This window comes from Saimiri boliviensis, chromosome 12, assembly GCF_048565385.1.
Source record: "Saimiri boliviensis isolate mSaiBol1 chromosome 12, mSaiBol1.pri, whole genome shotgun sequence".
Taxonomy (NCBI): domain Eukaryota; kingdom Metazoa; phylum Chordata; class Mammalia; order Primates; family Cebidae; genus Saimiri; species Saimiri boliviensis.
In genome coordinates, this window is record NC_133460.1 from 25,412,822 (window position 1) to 25,440,681 (window position 27,860).

Consider the following 27,860-nt stretch of genomic DNA (forward strand, 5'->3'; position numbering starts at 1 on the left):
ATCTCGCGAGACTGTCAGACGTATGGCGACAGGCCTGGGAGGAAGACTGTATTATCGCGAGAACTCTGCCAGTGGGCCCTAGGTTTGTGTGGGGCCGTGTCTCAGTCCATCCAAGGTCCCCTCGGATCGCCCGGAGAGGTATTCGGACCTGGTAAGAACGCCATGGGCCGGGTGGAGGCGCGATGACCGCTGGCCCGCTGGGTTCGCCTTTGTCCGTCCCTTCGCGACCCGACCGGCAACCGGCCCGGCCTGCCTTTTCCTCCCTTTCCCTCCACATGCCGGGCCGGGGCACCTCCTCCTGTCTGCCGGCCTTTTCCCCTTCCCTCCACACACCGGGCCCGGGCCTGTCCTTTCCTCCCGGGTCCTCCTCATACCCGGCCCCGGACATCTCCTGCTCCTCGCCGGCCTTTCCCTGGCTTTGGGTGTGACAGCTCTTAAGTTTACAGTTTCTCTCGCCTCTGGCCTGGACCTCGGGCGAGGCGCTGTCTGTTTTGCCGTACGGGTCCGGAACATAATCCATTTCTAGCTTGTCAGGTGGAAATGCAAAGAAGATACTTGGTTTTTCGGTCCTTTGTGTGCCAAACACATACCGTCTCATTTAATTCTCCCAGTTGCGAAAAACAGCTTGATTATGTCTGTTTTACAGATGAGAAGAGTGAGGCTTGCTCATTCATTGTTTCATTCCACTGACAATCATTTATTTATTTATTTGGTGCCCGTATGTTCAGGATGTTGAGGATAGCAATGAAAAAAAATAGACACACTCCTTATTCTCATGGAACTAAATTCTTGTGGTGGGAACAACGATTATAGTAATCTTACCTGGCACAGGATTTAACGTGGAATGATGCCATCAAGAATGGCGGAAGTTGAAAGTCAGAGTGCTAGTATTTATCTGACCCCGGAGGCAGAACTTTTTTCCCTCTTAACCACACCTTTTTGTGTCACTTTCTTTTCTTTTTTTTTTTTTTTTGAGATGGAATTTTCCTCTTGTTGCCCAGGCTGGAGTGCAGTGGCACAATCTTGGCTCATTACAACCTCCGCCTCCCAGGTTCAAGCGATTCTCCTGCCTCAGCCTCCTGAGTAGCTGGGGTTACAGGCATACACCACCATGCCCGGCTAATTTTGTATTTTTAGTAGAGACGGGGTTTCGCCATGTTGGACAGGCTGGTTTCGAACTCCTGACCTCTAGTGATCCACCCACTTCGGCCTCCCAAAGTGCTGGGATTACAGGCGTGAGTCACCACGCTCAGCCTGTGTCACTTTCTAATCAGAGTCGGGTTCACCATAGCAACTGCTTTTGGATGGACTTAGCTTTCTACCACGCACTTGGTAATTTGGAACTAAGTTTATAGAGACTCTTGAGTTACTTATTGGAATGAAGATGGCACAGGAAGTCATAGGCCATTTCTGTACCAAGATCCTAGTGTGACATTTCCAAACTTTAAAGTACGTGAGACCGTTTGAGGAAGACTTACCCTAATGATGCAATGGAGGAAGATTCATTTGCTACCTTGTGGCTTAGGCAATTTAGTTGGTTTAAGATTTGCTAGCTTGCAGATTTGCTCAGATAAGTAAATGAGATAATATATGTAAAGTCTAGCACAATAACATTCCTTTCGTTTTCTCCTTTCCTCCCTTCCAGAGAGCCTTTGTCGTTGGGTCTCTAAGGAAAGTCCTACCCTTTGAAAGTTTTGTGATAATTTATATCTAAATAAATCTCTACAGTTGCATTATTACCTTTGTGCAAACAGGTATTTCAGAAATGGAAAACCACGTTGAGCTATGGAAGGAAAGGAAGATGTACCTCTCAAAGGGAGAGAATATATTTTAGAACTACATAGTACTCCTCACCCCTATTTTAATAAATCAGCATAGCTGTGCCAGAATCTCAGGAACCTGTGTAGGGGTTTCATAAAACTCCATAGGATATCCTGACACATATCCCTCCCCCGCCATTTGAGAACCCCTAGGTTAGTGTTTTATAATACTTTCCCTCATACAATGTTAGCATTCAGAACCAGTCATTGCTACTGCTGATGGACTTTGAACTCAGTCTCTTATTTCAAATAGTTAGTCTTTTCTGCCTGGTGAATCTATGATATAAATTCTCCTCTAGGTGGCAGGTTCACCATTGTGTTCCGAGGGACTATCACAGTAGTGTCAGTTTAGGTATCCAATAAATAGTTGTTGGATGAATACATAATACCGTACTACTTAATTATTCTTTCAATGTACCAGGTGTGGTTAGGGACTTTAGACTCAGATCTGGAATTAAATCTTGGCTCTTCTACTTGGAAGTTTGTGACTGTAGGTAATATATTTAACCTTGTCAAGCCTGTGTTTGTTTGTTTTTTTTAATGGTGATGATAATAGCCATTTTAATGGTTTATGAGGCTAAATAAGTTTTTTAAAAAAGCTTGGCACATAGTAGACTATATGTAAATACTGACTGAATTCATTTACTCAATAACTAATTATTGAATGCCTACTATACAACAGGGAACAAAAAGACAAAGTCCCCGCCATGTGGAACTTACCTTCTAGTGTGTTTTCTGAAAGGAGATCAGAAAATAAATGGTTGCTACATGCCAGACTGTGGTCAGTACTATGGAGGGTAATAAAGCGTTTTAAGGGGGAGGGGAGGAGAGGCAAGACTTTTTAAAATAAAAGATGGCGAGGAATGGCCTCACTGAAAGGTTACTTCTGAGCAGACACCTGAAGGAAGTGAAGGCTTGGGCTTGAGGATACCTGGAGGAAAGTGCAAGGGCCCTGAGGCAGAAGCATCCTGGATGTGCTAAAGGAGCAGCAGGAGGGGAAGGGTGGGGGAGGAGGGGAAGAGTATGTAGCAATCATGAGGTTTCTGCAGGAGTCCTGGAGAGAGATGATGGTGATGAAATTAATGAACTTTATCTTTCTTTATTATATCCTGTTCTTTGACTAAAAGCAATAAAAATAGCTAATACTTACATAGCTCTTAATGTGCATCAGGCACTGTTTTAAGTGCTTTACATATATTAGTCATCAGATCTTTCCAACAAAGTACACCTAGCCTCGGAAAATGCAGATTTGTCACTCTTTATGATACATAGTGGAATGTGCTGCTAATGCAGAGTACTTTCTCAACCATTACTGAAATCAGCAGTGAATTCACTGCCTCTGTTCACATACTGGTTAGGTTGCAAAGGCAAGTCTAAAGTGGCTATAACGGACCACCCAACCAGTGCGTATGCATTGGGTTAAGTTCAGTTTCATTGAAGAACTGTAGAAGTCCATGGTACTTTTTAAAATTACTCTTCTTGCTATTTTTTAGTCCTTTTAAAATTTTCATCCAAGGTTTTCATTTTGATTTTGTTTTCATATAGTTATGTCTGGACACATTGCTTCAACATAGAATGCACATGAACAATGTGGAGGTCTAGGCTGGAATGGGGGCCCAGTGACCACTGTTGCTCTGGCTAGTAGGCATTAATACTATCTCTGTGCTTGTCAGTTAGAGGAGCTGCCATATTGTCCTTTTCAGCTTATCTTCTTTGATTGTGAAATCATAACATTGCAGTGATCATTTAGCTTACAATACCTCAAAACAATTATTTGGAGGTTGCTAGTTTTACTTCTGATATGAATGACTCTACACTCTTAGTCATTCTTATCCCAAGTTGTCATCCTTGATTTTGTTCAGCTTAATTAGTCAAGATGTTCCTTTTTGGGGTTAGCAGTGTGTTTGGGGGTAGCTTTGGGGTTTAGTATTCCTTTTATGCAGCATTACCTAAGTGCTCTATAAATGTGGCAGTTTGGTTCAGTGAATTAGTGAGTAGCTGACAAAATAGGTTAAAAGATTTTGTCACTTTGGTCACAGGTGAGAAGTTAAGTCTTTTAATACTGAGACAATTATGGCCGGGCTTGGTGGCTCACGCCTATAATCCCAGCACTTTGGGAGGCCGAGGTGGGTGGATCACGAGGTCAAGAGATCGAGACCATCCTGGTCAACAAGGTGAAAAACCCTGTCTCTACTAAAAATACAAAAATTAGCTGGGCATGGTGGTGCGTGCCTGTAGTCCCAGCTACTGGGAGGCTGAGGCAGGAAAATTGCTTGAACCCAGGAGGCGGAGGTTGTGGTGAGCCGAGATCGTGCTATTGCACTCCAGTCTGGGTAACAACAGCGAAACTCCATCTCAAAAAAAAAAAAAAAAAAAAAATACATATATATATATATATAGAGAGAGAGAGAGAGAGAGAGAGAGAGAGAGAGACAATTACAGCTTTCAAAAGAATATAATCTCAGGTGTGTTTTGAACTTTATTTTGGCATTATTGCTAGTCTTCCAGGCTTTAGAGGAGGGAAAATATTAATATTTTATCACTTGTTGGTTTCTATGGGAGAACTACAAAATGTTTGTGATATAAAATCAGGATAAAATGGCATTATTACTGTGATAGTAGGTAAGTAGCATGTTTTCCTATCCTTGGCTATGTTATGGCAAGAAGTTTCAAGTTGAATATAGTTCCCTATATTTAACTTGAAATTCAGTTAGAATTTCTGTGGTACTGCCAAGTCTGAGGAAAAAACCCAGAGTTGGCTGTAAAATATGGTAAACGTGTCCCCTTTAACCCATAATCTTGCTGCTGTTTGTGTGAATCTGTGAAGCTGAGCTTTGTGGTTCTGGCAGCAGGAAAGATACTATCTCAGCACTTACTCTGGGATCATACTTTCAGTGGCAACACCCTTGCCAGTTTTGTTTGAAAAAAATCAAATAATAGTTTGTGCTAAAAACATTTTTTTCCTTTGAAAAACCTTCCTGCATTAATACAGTATCTATGTTTAAAGCAGAACTATACCATACTTACTGTGGCTAGTCTGAACCTAAACATTAATTTATCATTTATTCATCCATCTGTTTGTCTAAAATGTCTCAGGCCTCTGTTGAACTTAGGGACAAGCATTGTACAATGCCAGGGACATTCTTCTCTTTATGTCAATTCAGTGGCACATAGAACGTGAAGGATTGGTAATGGCAAGGTCCTGATACCAAGCTGTCTGCTCAGTATTAAGATGTACAAATCTATTAAATCAAAAAGACATGGTTTCTTCTTTCATGAAGCCATCAGGCTCAGGAGGCAGGCATATAACAATAGTAATATGTATTACAGGTGTCCTGCTGGAAACCCATACAGATTACAGTGGTCATGCAGCAGGCAGCAGCCAACCGTATTGGCCAAAAGTATTGAGGAGTGAGGTGCTCGGTCAGGAAAGGCTTTGTCGTTAGTGACGGTGACCTGAAAAGCAGACAAGTAGGGAGAAGAGGAGACACTGGCATTGCTGGCAGAGAGAGCTGATAGCCAAGCTGCACAAGATAAACCAAACTAGCCTATGCATAGAACAGCTCTCCAGTAGATGAGAGTGTGAGAGCTGTTCTGGAACACAGCAAGAGAGCCAGAGTGAGGCCAAGAAATAGAGAGCTGTGATGATTAATTTTAGGTGTCAACTTGACTATATTAAGGAAACCTAGAAACCTGGTAATATGTCGTTTTGGGGTGTGTCTGTTTCCAGAGGAGATTAGGGTGTGAATCCGAGTAGATTAGGTGGGGAAAATCCACCCTCATGAGTGTGGGCACCGTCAATCTGCTGGAGTCCAGAGAGAACAAAAACATTGAAAAAGCAGACCTATTTGCTGGAGCTGGGATACATTCTCTCTCTTGTCTTTGGACAACCCAACTCCAGGGTCTCCAGACTTTGGGCTTCAGGACTTACACCATTGGCCCCCTGGGTTCTCAGGCCTTTGGCTTCAGACTGAGAGTTAGTTAATTGAGTGTGATGGCCCCTTAGTGTTCCCCTTTGGTGTTTCTCATGTGATTTTGCTTTACTCTTACTATTTACAAAAATAGCTTTATATGCAAGACAAGAGCGAATATTTTACATTCAAAAATCAACTAAAAGGAAATGGAATTACAACGTTGTCTAGATTTCATCTTCTGGTCTAATTGGATATGTAGGCTATGAGGATTATCTTGGAGAAAAGGGAACGCTATCATAAGCATGATAGTCACAGGTAAGTAGTGCTATATGCCAGGCACTGTTCTAAACATTTTAGTTCATATAATTCATCATAGTTCATATAATTCTCACTGAGTTGGGCCCATCATCGGGTGCAGCAAGTGGGGAGAGGAGAGACTGGAGAGGACCCCCGGTGCCATCCGAGGCCCCGTTAGCTAGTTTAGCCCTGGGCGGCCAGGCAGCGGCAGCAGGCGCCTAGCGGGGAGGCCCAGCGGCGTGGGAGCTGCGCGGGGGCCGCAAGCGCCAGCGGGGGTGGGCGGGGAGCGCGGCAACAGGGGCGGAGTTTTCCGTTCCTTCCTGCCTCTGGCTGGAGCGCTACAGCTCGCTGGTGGCTGCCGTGTGACGTGTGGGCGAGGCGCGGCCCTGGCTCGGGGGCCTTCCGCACTCGGGTCAGGGATAAAGCAGCTTTTCGCTCGCCGGGCAGCTGGCGCGTCGGTGACCTGGCCTGTGAGGTACGTCCGACAACCCTGGGGCCGCAGCGGGAGCCCTTGCGGCCGGCAGCCTTGCTGGGCTGGCGCCAGGCAGGAGCCGGGACACCGCCGCGGCCTCGCGCATGCGTGCGGAGCGGCGACCGGGACTTGGGAGCCTGCTGGCTTCCGGGAACCAGAGGGCGAGGGCTCCTGAAGCTGCTGTGCTCCTGCAAAGGGCATTTGGGAAGCCTCGAAAGCCGCATGAGTCACTGTTGCTTTCGAATTAGAAACGCCTTGTGGTCGGTTTTCAGTTACTACTTTAGAAAGTTGATGTGCCGGGCGCGCACCTTGGGAGGCCGAGGCGGGCGGGTCACGAGGTCAGGAGTTCCAGACTAGCCTGGCCAACATGGTGAAACCCCGTCCTTACTAAAAATACAAAAGTTAGCCTAGTGTGGTGGCGGGCATCTGTAATCCCAGTTATTCGGAAGGCTGAGGCAGGAGAATAGCTTGAAACTGGAAGGCAGGGGTTGCAGTGAGTCGAGATCGCGCCACTTCACTCCAGCCTGGGCGAAAGAGCAAAACTCCGACTAAAAAAAAGAAAAGAAAAAAGTTGATGTGCTGGGATTGATTGCTCTGTTACTAGTATAAAGATGGAAAAATCTGAACCTGTGAAGTGTTAAATCTAAAAATGCTCAATAGTGAGTTTATTACCTTCTGTTAATATCTGTTGCGATATTAACGTTTGTATGGTTTTAAAAAGATTACAGAGAACCAGGTTCTGGATTTAAGAAACTACTTGATAAGGAATTTAAAGTGGGCTGGGGCTAGGGTACGATGTATATAATATTTGAGTTAACGAGGTGTATAAAAAATAACCTTAAAAAGATGGAAGAATGTGTGAAGTGAAAAGTCTCAAGGTAAAATTGCAAAATATATTTTAATTTATAATTTTTTTTAAACTAAAAGTGTGTACAGATGGTCTAATGCAGGTTGTCTCACCAAAGATAACCAAATTGTTCAATTAGTATTTCCAGTGTAGTAATCATAGAACACATAGGTATCCTGTGGATAGATGCTGCACTTGGCCTTTTAGCAACGACTGGGATACCAGGCAAATAAAGTAGAGTCGTTTGGAGGGGGAGGGGCAGGTGGCAAGGGGGCATAGAATGTGAGAGCTGGAAGGTGAGGTTAGAGATGATGTAGTCTGAGCTTTCATTCTTACAAATGAAACTGGAGTGGCTGTGATACACACGTTGAATCAGAACCATTTGCATTGGTACTTGGCAGTATTTTGTTTTTTTCTGAGCCTATCACGACATACAATGGTACTGTTTATTTTTATTAGTGTTATCCAAGGCAGAAGATTCTGAGCAATCATGGTTATAACTTACTGAAGACGATGACAATAGAGTGAAAATCTTAATGGAAGTTATTTCAGTAGTAATCCATTGGAATGTTAGTTTTTATCTCTAGTGTTGGCAAATAAAAATACTTTATGGTGATAATACTCTAAAGGAAGAACAAGCTCGTCTGGGAGGGAGAACCCAGAAGTAGACCTTGGGAACTGTAGTTCTAAACGCAAATCTTACCCCTTCTGGCTGTGGCCCTTTAGATGGGTCACTTAAACTATTTGAGCTTTTGTGCCTTCATCTGTGGAATGAGAGTGTTATGTTAAAGAGATGGCCAAGATTTTTTCAGCTTTCTTTATTTTTGTTTTTTAAAAGAGGCTTATGAGGAACTATTTTTCAGCTTTAAATTGTAGTTTGTGGGGGTCACAAGAGTTATAGCTCTTTGGAAATTTTATGGTTAAGCCGTATGGTAATGACTTAGCTTCATTTGTGGTTAGTTGCTCAATTCTGGTCCCATGATTGTCAGACTTTATACATTTGTGCAAAGCATTGTGTAAGCATGGCATATATGGTTTAAAGAATTCCTTGTTGACAAAACTCCAGGTTTTGTTATTTGTTTGAAGGGTATGTGTGTTTCTGTCTTCCTCCTTTACTTCTCCACCCCCAAATTTAGGACAGGGATCCTAGAGGTACGTAAGTTTTAGAAACCACTTAAACTTCTAATGTTGTCTCAAAAAATAAACATTTAAGGGAATCCTCTTTTGAAGATGGTCAGACAATATTTTGGAGTATAATGATGAAGATAAAAAGACATTTTTAGTAATCTTTTATTGATTTGAATATTAGGATCAGAGCTAATTTAGTCCAATTTTTTTACAGTAAGGAAACAGTTGAAAGTGTACATACTTGGTATATATTAGAGGGTTTGGACTATTGAGTTTTTGGAGTAAATAAAAGATTGCCCTTTGCTATATTGTATAGTGAAAGACTAGATGGAAAGCTAATATTTATTAAATAAGCACCACTCCCTTACCCCTAAGTCTGTGAATCTAAGGTCCTTACTTAAGAATTAGGAAGCTAGGTTCTACAAGGGCAAATGGTGCAAGGTCATAGCCCTGATAAATGGCTGCAGGATTCTGTCAGGGCCTGTTGACTTTACAGCTTGCCATCTAAACCTGATAAAAATAACCACTGCAATGTGGAGTGCTTACAGTGTGCAGGTGCTAGGCTAAGTGTCGGTAGACAAATAATGCCTCACTTTAACCTTACTGCAGCCCTCTGTGGCTACCATCCTTGTCTACCATTTTCCTAAGGAAGTTGAGGCCCAGAGAGGTTAAGTTACTAGCTCAGGGGTCTCAAGTTTGGAGACAGAGCTAGAATTCAGGTTTGTCAGACTCCAGCATGACCTCTTAACGGTCATGCTTGCTACTCTGGCTCTTGAACCTGAAACAAATGGCGAATAACTTGAAAATGGCCGTGTGAACTAGTTACCTCATACAAGTCACATTTCGTACAGCTGGTTCAGGCTTCAACTCATTGTGATTTGAATTTACCCATGGTTGGGGCTCTTCATTTCAGCTCTTCCTCTTCATCGCAATGCAAGAGGGAAAGCCTTTGCACAGCTCTTTTCTTGGCATCTGGGCTCTGAAAGCTGACTGTGCTCTGACTGTGACACAGGGAGGAGGAGGGACAGAGAGAGCCAAAGGCAGCAAAGGGACAAGCATCCTAGGACTTACCATAAAGAAATGAAACAGGTTTTCTTTGTGGCTGACAAATGAGTTCTAAAGATGACTTTTGAAGGATAACATTCATTTTAATTTGAAAAAATATAACTGTGTGTGGAAAAATCAGTTTTGTTAATTTTAAATCTCATCCGACATTCTGTCTATAGCTGATAAGGGGAAAGTCCAATGTGTGAACTCCTGCTGTATTCTCTTACTGTGTAATATTAGTACTTGTGATTGAATTGAGAGGACTTAAGCTTTAAGAATCTAGTAATACAGTCAGCACTGTATGTGTTTGAGTTTGTCTCCCATATGTTCTGGAATTCTGGGATTTTGACATTGTGAAGCAATAATTTAATTTCATTGATTAAATTTTACACTGTGCCAGGCATTGTGGCATTCCACACAAATAGTGAGGACCTGAGAGTGGGAAATTTGGCACAGATTAAGAAGGTTGGTTAATACGTTTGAAAGACTGCTAAACATGTCTTGCATGACTGACTTAAGTGCAAAGTGAAGCAGCCCATCATGCTCCAGCTCCCTAAATCTGAGCCAGCATTTCACCCGTGTGATGCAGGTATTTTTCATAGTCCCCGAAGTGAGTGCCAAGTGCACACTAACGCTCTGCCTAACTCAGGCAGCTTATGACATGCAAAAGGAGGCTGCAAAGTAACCACTGTTGGTGTGTCCAAGGTTGGAAAAATTTCCACAGGGACTTCTGTGAAATCCAGTTAAGGCAGCCCTTTCTTTTTATAGGTGATTATGTAGAAACAGACTGATGAAACAAAATCAGCCTAGGAAAGTTTAAAAATTTCCCGAATTGTTCAGTTTTTTATAGAAACTCTAGTTCCTGAATCCGAGTCTTGCTGAGTTAGTGGACAGAAAGTTTGTTGGGCTGCTGCTTCCCACTTCCCTCAGAATACATTCTTTTTGAGGGAGGGACCCACCACTTTTGTCCCTCTCCAGTTTTCAGCTAGGCATCTGGTCCGGTCCTAAACTTAGTCTTAAAGATGGAGACAAGGCCTGCCAAAGTTCCTTTGTCTCAAATGGGCAGTCAGCCACTTAGAGGACTCTACCCCGGGCAGGCCACTTTTCACCCCAATGCTGGCTTCTTTGAGAAAGTCATTGCTTTCAAGACTGTTAGGAAGTTATTTGATACATTGCGTAACATGCCTCCTGTTAGTCTTTTTTACCCCTTGTGTCTCTTCTGAATAAATTTAATTCTTCTAGTTGACAGGTCTCTACATACTTGAGAATAGTAATCATGTCCTGCTGGAGATATGTCTCTTATCTCGTCTAAACAGCCTTCTTCCTGGAGAAGTTTTTCATGGTTTTGAGGCCTCTTTCCCTTTTCTAAGTGTCCTCTTCTAAAGCTTGTTACTCAGAAATAAGTTTTGAATTTAGTCTAATAATAATTGGATTATAATAGTCTAATAATGGAACAGGTATTAGACAAACACTGTTGTAAGTTATTTTTTCCACAGACCCAGCACACTGCGAATTCACAGAGAATTTACTTTTCATTAAAGATTTCCACTCTTTAAAAAGGAATTATTCTCTTCCTTGCCCTCCCTGATTAAAGGATAAAAAACTTACATTATGTTTTGTAAGATTTAACAGCTGTGTAGAGATGGTTTTGGAATCTATTTCTGTCACAGCCCCATGTTACTTCCAGATTTAATGTTTGTCTTCTATGTTTTCATACAGGTAATTAGGAAAAACAGGGATGTGCCTCTGAAAACTTTACAAACTGGCTTTAGTCTGTCATCCTTTGCGTATTTTGTAAAAAACAATCTTAGGATTCAGTTTAGTTGTGCCTCTCTTTGGCTGGTACTCACTTTGTCCACAGTGATAACATATGGTCTTGCCACAGGTCTTCCTGTCATCCCTTTGTGTCTACAGCATTTTATGACTTGCCAGTTTAGTAAAACAATCCAGAAGGAAATAACTGGTATCACAGGGCATAGTGAATCTCTTTTGGGTTCTAGTGGTCACCACTGCCTTTTTCTCAGTGTTTAAAAACCATGTCATTATTTTTCCAGTAGCTTTTGTCAAGTTTTACTTTGTGGCTTTACTGACATTCTTGTGTTACAATCTCATTATATCGTTATATGCTGTTCCCATTCCTATTTCTTATTGCTTCTAAACCTGAGCTTATTAGAGAACTCCGTATATACCCACTCCAATTTCTGTGTCTCCATTATATCAGAATCATATAAAATCATTTTGTCACATAAAATCTGTTATACACATTGTATTACGTTATATATAGTTTTCTGTATATAAACACATATATCTATGTATCTGTTATTCTTGTTGTTTTTAGACAGAGTTTCACTCTCTCACCCAGGCTGGAGTGCAGTGGTGCAATCACAGCTCAGTGCAGCTGTAACCTCCTGGGCTCAGGTGATCTTCCCACCTCAGCCTGCTAAATAGCTGGGACAACAAGGTGCGCATCATCACATGTGGCTAATTTATTTTTTCTTTTGGTAGAAATGAGGTCTCTTTATTTTGCCCAGGCTGGTCTCAAACTCCTGGGCTCAAGTGATCCACCCGCTTCGGCCTCCCAAAGTGGTGGGATTACAGGTGTGAGCCACTGTGCCTGGCCCTATGTTTTTGAGAGCTTCCTACCTATGAAGTCTTTCTTAAGTTCTTCCTAAATAAAAAAAGTTCTACCTAAAAGGGGAAATTAAAAATTCCATCTTCTAAACAGTGTTCTAAACTTTGTGTATCAGATTGTTTGCAGCTTATTTTCAAAGTAATCAAAGATACTTCCGTACCTTTTAGTCTTCGTTTCTAAATCTGCAAAGAGGAACACATGCCTCATATGACTATGTGTTATAAATAGAAAATTATATTTTAATGTTCTTTTAACTTTTCTGGACACTATGTGCTCTGTTGATTCAGGACAATTGGTGTATTTTTCCAGAAATAGCTGTTCACATGTAAAGGGTCACTAAAGTAGATTATAGAGTTCTATGGCAGGAGTAGTGGTGGAGGGGAGGGAGTAGACAATATTTATTAAAAGTATCTTTTGTTCTAGGTCCAGTGTTGGAAGTAATCTAAGTAGTTAGTGATGGGAGTTATCTGGAATGATCATTTCAGGGATGATTGAAAGGTGGTTTTTGGTTGTAATTATGGTGCTATTTATATATATATTTTTCTTTTAAAGGAGCAGTGAGCAGAATGAATACCTTCCAAGACCAGAGTGGCAGCTCCAGTAATAGAGAACCCCTTTTGAGATGTAGTGATGCACGGAGGGACTTGGAACTTGCTATTGGTGGAGTTCTCCGGGCTGAGCAGCAAATTAAAGATAACTTGCGAGAGGTGTGACATGTGCTTTTCTCTTCCCTTGTCTGGACTTTTGTCACAGGGCTGGTTAGAGCATGGCCAAGGACTTGGTCTTCTGTGCCAGCAAAAAATTTCACTCCATGCCTTGCATGGTCTACTTGGTCCTAGTCAGTTGCCTGATATACTGGTGCCTTTCATCCCAAGGGGAAATAAAGCAGATGCTAGAAGAGTCTGGAAAACCCTGTGCCATTCTAGAAAATTATAGTTAGCATATGTTTTTGATTACTCCTCTGCATATTTCCTCAGGCACTGTAATCAGTAAAAATACGAAATGAGTGGGCAGTATCCTCCCAACTGCATCCTCTTGATGCATGAGGGATGCACTTGCGCATCCTTCCCATCATCTTTTAACTGCTTAATGGCATGGTTCTGTACATGAATATCTGTTAGGGCAAGCCAGAGTGAAATGTGTTGTTGCTTCCAGTAATATTTTGTTGTTGTGTGTGGTAGCCAAGTATTACATGACTTTAAAACACAACTTTATTAAGCAGAAGAAAAATGTGTTTTAAAATGTAGTTTCTTATGTGTATTGTCATGGATAATTTATGGCCTGTTTTGACTTTTTCCCTTGGGATTTTTATATTTAGCCCTGTTTCAATCACTGTTTATGCTTCCAGAAACATTAGTTTATAAGGTCACTTAAATTATCCACCCTAATGGTCTTCTAGCTGTTGACATGTGGTGGCACATCTCATTACTGAATTGGTCTGCTGTGAATGGACTGCTCATTCTGTTGGGGTGAGAAAAGAGATAAGGGGCTAGCTATTAAGGGCTAGCTATTAAGTTAACACTCTGTCTTTATTCTGTTGATAAACTTGTAAAACCATGGGTTTTAAAATTATGTACAAAACTGAGGGGGATCAGTTTTCTGATCCTGGTATATTCTTGTATATTCTCTTGATAAGTACACCCAAATTAAACCTGATCCTCTTAGAAGGATGGGTATCGAATGAGGATTTTAGAGTTTAGGTATGCCTTGATGGTTGGGAATTCTTAAATTGGGGTCCATAGGGCTTTAGTGGGTCCTTGGGTGGGCTTTGGGACACTAAACCCTGAAATTATAGGCAAAATCTTGAAAATAAGCATTTTTTTTCTGGGGAGATACTTCATAGATGTCATTAGATAATAATAAGGATTTACGAGCCCCTCCTCCTACAGAAAAAAGTTTCAGAACCTCACTGTTCTGTGGGAAACATCATTCTTTGGGCTTATAACACTAGGAAGCTAACATGTATGTGTTTCCTAGGTCAAAGCTCAGATTCACAGTTGCATAAGCCGTCACCTGGAATGCCTTAGAAGCCGTGAGGTGTGGCTATACGAACAGGTGGACCTCATCTATCAGCTTAAAGAGGAGACACTTCAGCAGCAAGCTCAGCAGCTGTACTGGGTAAGGTGACTGCATGGCTAGAATTGGTTTGAGCATGGTTTCTGGTTGCCAGAGAATATCTTCCTTGTAAAGCAGTGTTAATATAGATCAGATAAAAGTTTAATCTCAAGTCTATTTGTTAACTTGAGTATATTTGGTGCTTTTGGTATCATTGTGGCTAGACGGTTTCATTTTTCTTTTAGTTACTGGGCCAGTTCAATTGTCTTACTCATCAGCTGGAGTGTACCCAAAACAAAGATCTAGCCAATCAAGTCTCTGTGTGCCTGGAGAGGTAATGACCCTTTTTGCTTATTTTAACTTTGGCTCTAACTTTGGTATATTAAAGTCGATTTTCTAACTCATTGCATGTGTTGTATTTAACTTCTGTGTTGCTAAGATCATTCTGCTTCATATATTTAATATCATATTTGCTGATACATGAATAAGCCATCTACCTTTGATTGAGGTTTTTAGTGAAATGTAATCATTTAAAATTACACTTTGGCTTCTGAGATGAAGTTGATGAAACAGATATTTCTTAAAAATAGCCATATTTTGTTTTTTTTTTTCCCCGAGACTGGGCAGTTTGACCCTTAAGCCTGAAGATTCAACTGTCCTGCTCTTTGAAGCCGACACAACTGCTCTGCGCCAGACCATCACCACCTTTGGGTCTCTCAAAACCATTGTGAGTAATCTCATATGCTTCATTGGGCACTTCTCAAATCTGTGGCCTTAAAAAAAAATTACTATGAATAATGGCTTTCTTGAGAATCTGATTAGCTTCAAAAATTTCATGTTCTTGGCTGGGCATGGTGGCTTATGCCTGTAATCCTTTGAGAGGTCGAGGCAGGCACATCACTTGAGGTCAGGAGTTTGAGACCACGCTGGCCAGCATGGTGAAACCCTGTCTCTACTAAAAATACAAAACAGTTAGCTGGGCGTGGCAGTGCGCGCCTATAATCCCAGCTACTTGGAAGGCTGAGGCAGGAGAATTGCTTGAACCCAGAAGGCAGAGGAGGTTGCAGTGAGCCGAGATCATGCCATTGCATTCCAACCTGGGCTACAGAGTAAGACTCCGCCTTAAAAAAAAAATTATGTTGTGATTAAGTTGCCTAGATTGGTAGTTCTTGGAGTATAGTAGACTCAGTGATATTCTTTGGAATACCTCATGTATATCTCTAAATGCTTTTGATACATTTTTTGAAAAATTTATGGCTTGAATAGTTTTTAATAAAGAACCAAATATTTGAGTCTTGTTAAAAATGGTAGTACAATCAATTCTGGTAAACATTTTTTGAGTTTCACTCTTGTTGTCCAGGCTGTAGTGCAATGGCATAATCTCAGCTTACTGTAATGGATCACTGTAACCTCCGGCCTCCTAGGTTCAAATGATTCTCCTGCCTCAGCCTCCGGAGTAGCTGGGATTACAGTCATGCGACACCATGCCTAGCTAATTTGTATTTTTAGTAGAGACAGGGTTTTTCCATGTTGGTCAGGCTGGTCTCAAACTCCCAACCTCAGGTCATCTGCCCAACTTGGCCTCCCAAAGTGCTGGGATTACAGTCATGAGCCACCTTGCCCAGCCGGTAAATATTTTTTATGTGATATTTATGTGGTAGAGTACTCTCAAATTTAATAACTACTTTTTAAGTCATGGGATTTACTGTGAACGATGTTTCTAATGAAATGGTAATGCTTTAACACTTATGAAATTTTGAATTATAATTTCACTTTTTTGGTAGCACAGCATAAATAACATGATTAAATTGTCTCTTTCATAGCAAATTCCTGAGCACTTGATGGCTCATGCTAGTTCATCAAATATTGGGCCTTTCCTGGAGAAGAGAGGCTATATCCCAATGCCAGAGCAGGTAAAGTATCATTTTGTTTCTGGTGATTGAGTCATTACTTGCCTTATATTTCATTTGGGTTTTATATAGCATTAAAAAATGGTACTATTTGTAAAGAAGCACCAGTGGCAATGAGTTAGTTTAGGAAATTGAATGCTTTCCTTGAGACTGAATGCCAAATAGAGTTTTAGATGTCTTGTTGGGGCTGATTAACAGATAAAATAATTTATCAGTCAGTTCATAGGCAATTATCATTAGCTGTCTTATTGATACTGGCTCGCTTTGAGGGATCCTCTTTATACTTTGTAGAGATGCTATATTTCTAAAAGGAATGGCAATGTGAATAAAGGATTCTAGATGTTTTAGTTGAGAAGAACTGTAGAGATCAGCTGTCTCTTGTTTTATAATTGTGAAAATTGAGGCTCTGGGAAGGCACATGACTTGCCCAGAGTCAGTTGCAAGCCAAGATTAGAGAGCTGCTGCTCTTCTCTTTTCTGGTGAACTTTCTACTGCCTTTGACATTCGTTGTTAAGCAGCAAAGTATTATGTGATTAACAGAAGTCAGCATCCAGTATTGCAGCTGTCCCTCTCAGCGAATGGCTCCTTGGAAGCAAACCTGCCAGTGGTCATAAGTCTCCTTACATATCCAGCACCAACCCCCAGGACTGGCTCACCCAAAAGCAGACCTTGGAGAATAGTCAGGTTTGTTGCTGCTTTTATTGTTTTTACAGTAGACACAGCAGTAGGTGGGGTTAGTTACTAGTCAGTAGTACGTGTCTTTGTTAAGTTTTTGGTTGCAGTCTGTAAGCATTTATTAATAGTCTCTGCATCATAGAAAGTTTAGAAAATAAAGAACTCTTTACCAAAGAAATTTTAAAAATAAAGAATTTTACATTAAAAAAACCCACAAACTCATAATCTCAACACAAAGAGAAAAACACTGTAACAATGAAAGTTAAGTATTTATATACTTCAGTTTTCTGTACATACATATTTTTAAAGAATCATTCTGTAAGTCCTGTTTTTTTGGTAAGTAGATTTTTTTCACCAGTATAGTGGTAATATTTCTCTGTCATTTCTTCGGTAAAGTATTTAATAATATATCACTGATTGGCTGTAATTTAAATTCAAGATTTTTGGATATAAACAAGGATTCCCTAAACATCCAGGAGCCAGTTATTTGTGTACATCCTTGATCAGTTCCTTAGGAGTACATTTCTAGAAATTGCATTCCTAGAAGCAGTTTGCATACCCTTTAAGACTTTGGATACATACTGCCAATTTGCCTTTCCAGGAAGTTGCCAACAGTTTATAGTCTCACCAGCAGAATATTAGAGTGCCTGCTTCCCTGAAGCCTAAGAGTAATAATCATTTAAGTTTTTTAGTCTGAATTCGACACAAAATAGAATTTTGCTTTTGGTTTTTCTTCCATTAGTAAGGAGGTTGAGTATTTTTATGTTTATTAGGCTTCTTTCATGACTTGCCTGATCATATCCTTTGCCCATTTTTTGCGTTATTTGTAAAGGCATATTACACAGAGATACTAGCCCTTTTCTGTCAGATAAGAATATCTAAACAGAGAAATACCTTGCTTTTTGGCTTTGTGTACTTAAATTTTATAACACTGGGCAAGACAGTAAATATGCAGACAGAATCTCCAAAGCATTCCTCATTATTTTGCCAAACTAATACTGTGTACGTTTTGTGTAGACTTCTTCTGGAGCCTGCAATTTCTTCAGTAATGTCTGGGGAAACCTAAAGGACTTAGAAAACTGGCTTCTCAAGAGTCAGCAACAGGAAGTTCCTGAAAAACCAAGTTATCAAAAGTGTAACAGCCATTCCACTGCTAGTTCTTTCTCCACTGAAATGGAAAAGGTTGAAGATCTAGAGCTTCCTGATCAAGATAAGATGGACTTATCAGATTGGCTGGTGACTCCCCAGGAATCCCATAAGCTGGGGAAGCCTGAGAATGGCAGTCATGAAATCAGTGAGAAGTTTAAGCTCTTGTTCCAGTCCTATAATGTGAATGATTGGCTTGTCAAGACTGACTCCTGTACCAACTGTCAGGGAAACCAGCCCAAAGGTGTGGAGATTGAAAACCTGGGCAATCTGAAGTGCCTGAATGACCACTTGGAGGCCAAGAAACCATTGTCCACCCCCAGCGTGGTTACAGAGGATTGGCTTGTCCAGAACTGTCAGGACCCATGTAAGGTAGAGGAGGTGTGCAGAGCCAATGAGCCCTGCACAAGCTTTGCAGAGTGTGTGTGTGATGAGAATTGTGAGAAGGAGGCTCTGTATAAATGGCTTCTGAAGAAAGAAGGAAAGGATAAAAATGGGATGCCCATGGAACCCAAACCTGAGCCTGAGAAGCATAAAGATTCCCTGAATATGTGGCTTTGTCCTTCTAGAAAAGAAGTAATAGAACAACCTAAAGCACCAAAGGCAATGGTTCCTTCTAGAATTGCTGATTCCTTCCAAGTCATAAAGAACAGCCCCTTGTCGGAGTGGCTTATCAGGCCCCTATACAAAGAAGGAAGTCCCAAGGAAGTGCCTAGTACTGAAGACAGAGCTGGCAAACAAAAGCTTAAAAGCGCCATGAGTACTTTCTGGTGTCCCTTTAATACAGCAGACTGGGTCCTGCCAGGAAAAAAGATGGGCAACCTCAGCCAGTTATCCTCTGGAGAAGACAAGTGGCTGCTTCGAAAGAAGGCCCAGGTGAGCATAAACATCAAAACAGCAGTTTCTGAGTTTTATTTTTATTTATTTATTTTGAGATTGGGTCTCTGTTACCCAGGCTGGAGTGTAGTGGTGCAATCTTGGCTCACTGAAACCTCCCCATCCTGGGCTCCAGCCATTCCCTCCACCACAGCCTCCCAAGTAGCTGGGACCATAGGCGTGTACCACCATGACTGGCCGATTTTTTTGTATTTTTGGTAGACTGGGGTTTTCACCATGTTGCCCAGGCTGGTCTCCTGAACTCCTGAGCTCAAGCGATCTGCCTGCCTTGGCCTCCTGAACTGCTTAGATTACAGGTGTGATCCCCCATACCTGGCCTAGAGTTTTATATTTCATAATCCCAAACCTTGCAAACCTGCCAATATGTTAAATACTAAATTTGGAATGAAGGATGTATGTTTTTTTTTGTGCATTTTTCAGGCCTAAGCCCCATCCTTCAGGAAAGAAAAGAGTCTAGCCTGTTGTACTGCTATTTATGGCAAATATTTTGGGTGGAAATAACAATTGTCACCTTTGTTTTTGGTTATTAGAGAGAATGGCCAACATTTAAATTACTCTCTATAGATCGTTTATGGAAAAAAAGTTGGTCTTATGCCTCCTAGTTTCCATGAAGCAACCTCTTTTCTGGTATTACAGGAAGTATTACTTAATTCACCTCTACAGGAGGAACATAAGTTCCCCCCAGACCATTACGGCCTCCCTGCAGTTTGTGATCTCTTTGCCTGTATGCAGCTTAAAGTTGATAAAGAGAAGTGGTTATATCGAACTCCACTACAGGTGAGTACATGCCATCAGCGTGGGAATTACAGATTATAGCTATTTATAAATGTTTTGTCTTACATATTAAGTCATACTTGGCTCATTGAACCATATCCCTTTTAATAGTATGTATGTTAGGCAAATGAGGGTGGGCCAGGGGGAGCTCATAAAAAGTTCATGTATTTTAATTGAATTTGCTTTATGAACTAACTAGGCATACTTCAAAGTGAACTTTCAAGATGTAACTTTCAGGAATTTTTAGATCCCATGTGGATTCTAGTAGCTTATAGACCTACCTCAAAGATGAGTTTGGTTCCAGGCTCCTGCAGTAAAGCAAATATCCCCATAAAGTGAGCTACACAAATACTTTGTTTTCCCATTGCATATAAAAGTTGTTTATGATACACTGTAGTTTGTTAAGTCTGCAATAACATGTCTTAAGAAAACAATATACATACCTCAGTTAAAAAGTACTTTATTATAACAAAATGCTGATGGTCATCTGAGCCATTAACATGTAATCTTTTTGCTGGTGGAGGGTTTTCCCTTGATGTTGATTGCTGCTGACTGATTAGGATGGTAGCTCCTTGAAGGCTGGGATGACTGTGTCTGTGTCTTTAAATAAGATAATGAAGTTTGCTGCATTGATTGACTTTCTTTCATGAAATATTTCTCTGTAACATGTGCTGCTGTGTGATAGCATTTTATCCACAGCAGAACTTTCAAAATTGGAGTCAAACCCTGTGGCTGCTTTATCAGCTAAGTTTGTGTAATGTTCTAAATCCTTTGTTGTCACTTCAGCAGTATACACAGCATCTTCTCCAGGAGTAGATCTTTTTTTTTTTTTTTGAGATGGAGTCTCGCTCTGTAGCACTGGCTGGAGTGCAGTGGCGTGATTTTGGCTTACTGCAACCTCTGCCTCTTAGGTCCTGGTTCAAGCAATTCTCCTGCCTCAGCCTCCTGAGTAGCTGGGATTACAGGCACATGCCACCATGCCTAGCTAATTTTTATATTAGAGACGGGGTTTCACCACATTGGCCAGGCTGGTCTTGAACTCCGTTGTGATCCGCCCTCCCAGCCTCCCAAAGTGCTGGGATTACAGGCGTGAGCCACCACACCTGCCCTCCAGGAGTAGATTCTATCTCAAGAAACTACCCATTTGTTTAAGTCTGATCATGAGATTGCAGCAATTCAGTCACATCTTCAGGCTCCACTTCTAATTCTAGGTCTCTTGCTGTTTTCACCACATCTGTAGTTACTTCCTCCAACTGAAGTCTTGGAATTCCTCCAAGCCATCCATGAGGGTTGGAATCAGTTTCTTTGAAACTCCTGTTAATAGTGATATTTTGACCTCCTCTCATGAATCATGATAGTGTTACTGGCATCAATCCTTTCTGTAAGTTTACTTTGCCCAGATCCATCAGAGGAACATAGGTAGCTAGGGCCTTTAAAAAATGTATTTCTTAAATAATACTTGAAAGTTGAAATTACTCCTTGATCCATAGGCTACAAACTGGATGTAGTATTAAGAAAAACATTAATCTTCTTTTACATCCCCATCAGAGGTTTTGGGTGACCAGGTGCACTGTCAATGAGTGTAGTATTTTGAAAAGAATATTTTTTCTGAGCAGTAGTTCTCAACAGAGGGCTTAAAATATTCGGTAAACCATGCAGTAAACAGGTGCACTGTCATCCAAGCTTTGTTGTTCCATTTCTAGAGCACAGGCAGAGTAGATTTAGCATAATTCTTAAGGGCCCTAGGATTTTTGGAATAGTAATTGAGCACTGGCTTCAACATAGCCACCATTGGCGCAGGCCTGCAATTCGAGCACTTTGGGAGGTGGAGGTGGGAAGATTGCTTGAGCCCAGGAGTTCAAGACCAGTGTGGGCAACATACAGAGACCCTGTCTGTAAAGGAATTATCAAATTAGCTGGGTATGGTGAAGCATGCCTGTAGTCCAGCTACGCAGGAGGCTGAGGTGGGAGAATTGCTTGCGCCTGGGAGGTCAAGGTTGCAGTGTGCTATGATAGCTCTGCTGCACTCCTGCCTGGTTGACAGAGCGAGACCCTGTTTCCAAAAATAAGTCACTGGCTGTGTTAGTCCCTAACGAGAGAGTCAGCCTGTCCTTTGAAGCCAGGCATTGACTTAATCTCTCTAGCTATGAGTTCTAGATGACTACTTCTTCCAATAGACAGTTGTTTTGTCTGCACTGAACATGTTGAGTGTAGCCACCTTCATCTGTTATCTTAGCTAGGTCTTCTAGATAACTTGCCACTTCACTTTGCATTTTTGCTATGGAAATGGCTTTTCCTTAAACAGAATCAACCACTGCTAGCTTCAAACATAACTTTTGGTTCCTTACCTCTCCCAGCCTTCATAAAATTGAAGAGAATTAGGGACTTACTCTGGGTTAGGCTATGGCCTAATGGAATGTTGCAACTAGTTTGATCTTCTATGGAGACCACTAAAACTTTCTCCATATCAGAAATAAGGCTGTTTGCTTTTTAAATCATTCTTGTGTTCACTGGAGTAGCACTTCTAGTTTCAGGAACTTTTCAGCCAGAGAATGAGAAGCTAAACAAAAAACAAAAAAACTTTGCCTTTGTGCTCACAGCTTGGCTAATGCAAAAAGCCTTCCCAGCTTTCAACCTGTCTTGGCCTTCAACATGACTTTCTCACTAAGTTTAGTCAGTTCTCGCTTTCAATTTAAATAAAGTAAGAAATGGAGACTCTTCCTTTTAGTTGAACACTTAGATGCAATTGTAGGCTATTAATTAGCCTAATTTCAATCTTCTTTTGTCTCAGGCAATAGGGAGGCCTGAGGAGAGGGAAGAGAAATGGGGAAAGGCTTTTTGGTGGGCATTCAAGACAGACATTTATTGATGAAGTTTACCATCTTTAATGGGCACAGTTCATGACACAAACCCTCAATTTGTAAAAAATGTAACAAGGTATGCCTGTGTTTGGAAATGAGTCAGAGCTTTAAGGAAGGGAAAATTTGCTTTTATTCTCCAGTGAATTAACTTATCTGTGGGTGTCTCTTTACAGATGTGAAGACAAGAGTTGAGCCGCTTTTCTGCCAGTTACCACACATCATGAGCTGAGTGACTGCAGCTTGCCAAATCATTGTGTTTCTGGGTCTGACTAGTTAGCTTAGTTCTTCTCTCACCTAATTTTGAACTAGTAAAGCAAAGTGAGTCATCAGATTTGAGTTACTGTTTAAAAGAAAAATGCTGTTTATTGATGCTGAGGTAATTCAGTTCCTTTCTTCTTACAGAAGTGTTAATTTACTCCCACACTAGAAATGCAGCATCTTTGTGGATACATCTTTTTCACAAGCCTCAAAGGCTCCTTAGATTGGGTCGTTACTAAAAGTACATGAAAACACTCACTCTAGTTTTAAAAATGAAATATTTCTGTAATCGAGGTATATTGATATATTCTAAAGCTAGTAAACTTCCCTAATGTTTAATTGCCCTATAGATGCTTCTCTTGCTGTGGGTTTTCTTGTTAGTGGTCTGAAATAATGATTTTCCTGTTCTATTAATATATAGTGTATTTTACACAAAAAATTAACCTGGCTAATAGTGATTACCAAAATATGTATTAATAATCTTGGCAATTTTTGACATTACCCAATATTTTAGCCTACATGTTTTACATTACTATTCACTTGAAACTCAGCTACTGCAAACTTTTTTTTCTGTAAATGTTACTAAAATATCCTGTGAGCTCTTTTAGAAGGGTTCAGTATTTCAAGACGATTTTTGAGGCAGTTCTAGCCTTTTAAAATATTCTATAGACCTACGGGGTTTAAAAGAACCCCAGTACTAACTAAGCAAATAGGCAAAGACATGTTGGAAATATAGTATGGTACTTGAACTATTCACTATATTGGTGCATCCTGTGTAAATGGAATTATTGGTGCATCCTGTGTAAATGGAAGCTGAGCTTGACACCTGGTGCTTTTAACTAGGGATACAGTCGTCCTTCTCCTGCAAGCACAGCACACCTGTACCTCCAAAGGTGACATTATAGTGAATAGGCTGTTTTCAACACTTGTGCCTTCGGGTGTTCATTGAAGCTTTATGAAAACTACTGATGTTTTCTCAATCTCCTTAAAGTTATGTCCATGCTTTAAAATGTCTCTGTAGGAGAGAAGTGGGGTTTATAATGTTTTTAAATTCTCTAAAGATATCTTTGCTGCTTTCCAGACTTTGAAACTATTAAGCTTCTTAACTGCCTGTTACTGGAAATACTTCTGGGGAAACTTCATGGTTCCACAATATCATTGCTATACAGCTTCACTAGAGTTCTTTGAATCACAGCTGGAAAGAGCTTTGTATTATTTTTTAATTCCCTCCCCAGATATCACTTAGAACTATTATAATAAAGGTGATGGGCAAAAACAACATAAGGAGCCTTTCAGTTATCTTAAGTTGCAGCTAACTCTGTAGTTTCTTTTTTGAGGCCAAATACACTGTATTTTACATTGTCAAAATATAATTTACATTAATCACTATGTTAATGAGTATGTGAAACATTCTTTTGCATTGATGAATTTTGTATCTGCCTCCATTAAAAGCATAACAGCCATAGTTGTTGCATGTTATTTGTAAAACTATCTTCACAAAATGTGGTGTTATATAAATGCAGTAACTTGGTTAGGAATACATCTGAGAAACAGCTTGAACATAAAAATATCAGTGTATTTTATGAAATCTTAAATTAGCAAACAGGAATATTAACTTCTATTTTCAGTCTTTTATGAAAACTATTCACATCTATTAAAAAAAACAAAAACAAAACCTATGGGACTTTGAGCTAGTGCCTTTCTACTGGATTCCTCATACTAGATGCATCCAAAAAGGCCCTAGTTTACTTTTTCTCATCATATAGCCACCAGGTGTTTAATACAGTAATATTTACGTGTATAACCTGTAGAGCAGTTATACATGATTAACTTCATACTGTGGATAAGAAAACTCAGAAATTAAACAATTTGGCCTCATGACCTTTAGCTTTCCTAAAGCTTCCTTGAAAAACATCTAGCTCTTAATTATTCCTAGTAAGGAGTTAATATGTATGGAATTAAGCAAGATTGTTAGATTGTTCTAGCATGCCAGTCTAATGTTTAACCTGAAATATCTTGAGACAGTTTAGCATAAGCTCTACTGGTGAATACCACCAGTAGCTCATTTTCTTTTCTTTTTTGAGACGGAGTTAAACTCTGTCACCTGGGCTGGAGTGCAGTGGCATGATCTCAGCTCACTGCAGCCTCCACCTCCTGGGTTCAAGCAATTCTCCAGACTCGACTACATTCAGCTATCTCCCAAGGAGCTGGGGTTACAGACACACACCTCCATGTCCAGCTTTTTGTATTTTTAATAAAGACAGGGTTTTACCATGTTGGCCAGGCTGATCTCGAAATCCTGACCTACGGTGATCTGCCCACCTTGGCCTGCCAAAGTGCTGGGACTGGCCAGCTACCACACCTGGCCAACAGTAGCTCATTTCAACACAAACATGAAAATTTTGTTTTGCCTTAATACAGGCAGAAAGTGCCAAGAGGACCTTTCATTTTATACCCAGGTAGATACTTTTAAATGGAGACAACCACTATATTTGTGTGTTGAAGTTATAACTGGTTCTGTTTTTACCCTTTATTTGGAATACAGTGCAGCATTACAGTTTTGGATCATTACATAAACAGACTTGGTGACACAGTACTGACAAGCACGAACTGAATTCCAGGAGTAAGTGGTTTTCTAGTTCATGGGGGAGAACAGATACGTGCAAGATCTTCTCCAAAGGAGAAGAGAACCATGTTGCTCAGTGAGTCACCAAAGGGCTTTGGCTTCAACTCACTAATAGCTGGAGCGAGTGCCAGTCTTAGTTAACCATCCAAGATTTTCATCACAGCAAATCGAAATCTCTAATTTTTCAAACTAATTATAGGGTAGAAGAGAGAATAGCTCCAGTCTGACTTATAAAATGGTCTAGATGTCTACTGAAGTCTCCTCCATTCATGAGTTGGCAAAATCTTCAGAGTGACTGTTGGAGCAAGGAGCCTTTCATGTGCTCCCAGTTATGATATAGTGCATAGAGGCTGGTAAGCGTTAGTCCTGTCAGACCACCTCGTGCTATCCCTCGAAGGCCACCTGGGAAAGGAAGACAAAAGGAAAATCAAACAGCTGTGTACTGCATAGTACCCTAGCATGGAAGGGCTAAATAAAAAGAAACGGGCTGACAAGGGAGACAAGTGAGACTCCGTCTAAAAAAAAAAAAAAAAAAAAAAAAAAAGCACTGTGAAATAGAGACCTTTTTTTAATTTTTTGAGACCAAGTATCACTCTGTTGTCCAGGCTGGAGTGCAGTGGTGCCATCTTGGCTTACTGCAACCTCCACCTCCCGGGTTCAAGCGATTCTCCTGCCTCAGCCTCCGGAGTAACTGGGATTACAGGCGCGTGCCATCATGCCTGGCTAATTTTTGTAATAGCTATGGTTTTACCATGTTGGTCAGGCTGGGAGAGACCATTTTTAGAATAAATTAATATTCCATCTCAAAAAGGAGACTGAGTTTTTAAATTAATACAGGAAACCAAGACTTCAGTCCAGGCGATAATTCCCCAAACCACTTGCGTAATACATACGGTTTGATGTTTTCAGATTCACAAACTTGTTCCTATGGCAGTTTATTACTGGAGTTCCAACTAGAAAAATCATTTCCTGCTGGTAATACGATTTAGAACTCCACTAGCACTGTCAATGGATTTAAGGTTATAATGTAAACAAGGTGACACCCTATTTGGAAACAGTATTAACAACCTTTGGACTCTGGATGGGTCCTCCAAATATTAACCTTGAAGATTCAAGAAGTAGTGATGGCCAGGTGTGGTGGTTCACATCTGTAATCCCAGCACTTAGGGAGGCTGAGGCAGGCTTGAGCTCAGGAGCTTGAGAACAACCTAGGCAAAACCCTGTCTCTGCAAAAAATAAAAAAATTAGCTCGGTGGGGTAGCATGCACCTATGGTCTCAGCTGGGGAGGCTGAGGTAAGGAGGACTGCTTGAGCCCAGAAGTCAAGGCTGCAGTGAACTGAGATCATGCCACTGCACTCCAGCCTGGGTGACAGAGTGAGACCCTGTTTCCAAAAAAAAAAAAAGGGCAATAATCACACTTTGAGTTAGGTGCTAGTGCCCCCCTCCCCAATTCCTGCACTGATGCATCAATCTCCCACAATAAGTAGTGAGGGACAACTAGCATTAGACTAGTTGAAAAGATTTTCATCACAGCAAATCAAAATCTCTAATTTTTCAAACTAATTATAGGGTAGAAGAGAGAATAGCTCCAGTCTGACTTATAAAATGGTCTAGATGTCTACTGAAGTCTCCTCCATTCATGAGTTGGCAAAATCTTCAGAGTGAAGAATTCAAGAATTAAGACATTGAACTACCTGCCTGAAAATAAGTGAACAGTTTTACATGTGGCAAAAGATTAGCAATAGGGATTTCACTTGCAATGGAGAAACAAAAATGTTTCAATCAGTTACTTAAAAACAGTCCCCAAGTCTAAATAAGAAGCAGCTATAAATAAATATCTAAAAATAGAAAATGCCCTAACTGCTATGGTTTTAAAAAGTCAAGTCTTAAAAACATTAAGTGGCAAAGGGAAACCAAGCGAAGAAACTCCTCAGGAATGGGGGTGCCCAAGGAAGCTTTCTTTCTTTTCTTTTCTTTTTTTTTTGAGACGGAGTTTCACTCTTGTTACCCAGGCTGGAGTGCAATGGCGCGATCTCGGCTCACCGCAACCTCCGCCTCCTGGGTTCAGGCAATTCTCCTGCCTCAACCTCCTGAGTAGCTGGGATTACAGGCACACGCCACCATGCCCAGCTAATTTTTTGTATTTTTTTAGTAGAGACGGGGTTTCACCATGTTGACCAGGATGGTCTCGATCTCTCGACCTCGTGATCCACCCGCCTCGGCCTCCCAAAGTGCTGGGATTACAGGCTTGAGCCACCGCGCCCGGCGACATCACATTTTTTAAGAAAGCTTCCTGCCGGGCACGGTGGCTCAAGCCTGTAATCCCAGCACTTTGGGAGGCCGAGGCGGGTGGATCACGAGGTCGAGAGATCGAGACCATCCTGGTCAACATGGTGAAACCCCGTCTCTACTAAAAAAATACAAAAAATTAGCTGGGCATGGTGGCACGTGCCTGTAATCCCAGCTACTCAGGAGGCTGAGGCAGGAGAATTGCCTGAGC

General features: G+C 41.0%; 2 protein-coding genes across 6 annotated transcripts in view; one reads left to right on the forward strand and one right to left on the reverse strand.

Annotated features, from left to right (window-relative positions):
* The first annotated feature begins 54 nt into the window (after nucleotides 1-54).
* NCOA4 (nuclear receptor coactivator 4) lies at nucleotides 55-27,253 on the forward strand. 5 transcript variants are annotated; one of them, XM_074382109.1, is made up of 11 exons: nucleotides 104-151; nucleotides 11,864-11,986; nucleotides 12,710-12,864; nucleotides 14,135-14,275; nucleotides 14,458-14,546; nucleotides 14,831-14,939; nucleotides 16,036-16,125; nucleotides 16,663-16,806; nucleotides 17,815-18,819; nucleotides 19,477-19,617; nucleotides 22,649-27,253. In XM_074382109.1, exons 3-11 carry the CDS (start codon nucleotides 12,724-12,726, stop codon nucleotides 22,652-22,654), a joined length of 1,866 nt encoding a protein of 621 aa, XP_074238210.1. In that variant the 5' UTR covers nucleotides 104-151; nucleotides 11,864-11,986; nucleotides 12,710-12,723; the 3' UTR covers nucleotides 22,655-27,253. The 5 variants fall into 5 exon arrangements, with proteins under 5 accessions (XP_010338907.2, XP_039333753.1, XP_074238210.1 ...); XM_010340605.3 differs by lacking the exon at nucleotides 11,864-11,986 and having other exon boundaries at nucleotides 55-151; XM_039477819.2 differs by lacking the exon at nucleotides 11,864-11,986 and having other exon boundaries at nucleotides 69-151; nucleotides 19,504-19,617.
* The window catches only part of LOC101031172 (mitochondrial import inner membrane translocase subunit Tim23), a 30,353-nt gene continuing 27,717 nt past the window's right edge, over nucleotides 25,225-27,860 (reverse strand). Inside the window, exon 7 of the mRNA XM_039477820.2 lies at nucleotides 25,225-25,761. Coding sequence (XP_039333754.1) covers nucleotides 25,646-25,761 — 116 coding nt within the window. The 3' untranslated portion in view covers nucleotides 25,225-25,645. The remainder of the gene's footprint in view (nucleotides 25,762-27,860) is intronic.

Excerpts from the sequence above, each read along its gene's own strand:
- NCOA4 (XM_010340605.3), top strand. The coding sequence starts at position 12,724 with ATGAATACCTTCCAAGACCAGAGTGGCAGCTCCAGTAATAGAGAACCC. Across the intron at positions 12,865-14,134 it reads TTAAAGATAACTTGCGAGAG|GTCAAAGCTCAGATTCACAG; the intron begins GTGTGACATGTG and ends TGTGTTTCCTAG. Across the intron at positions 14,276-14,457 it reads AAGCTCAGCAGCTGTACTGG|TTACTGGGCCAGTTCAATTG; the intron begins GTAAGGTGACTG and ends TTTTTCTTTTAG.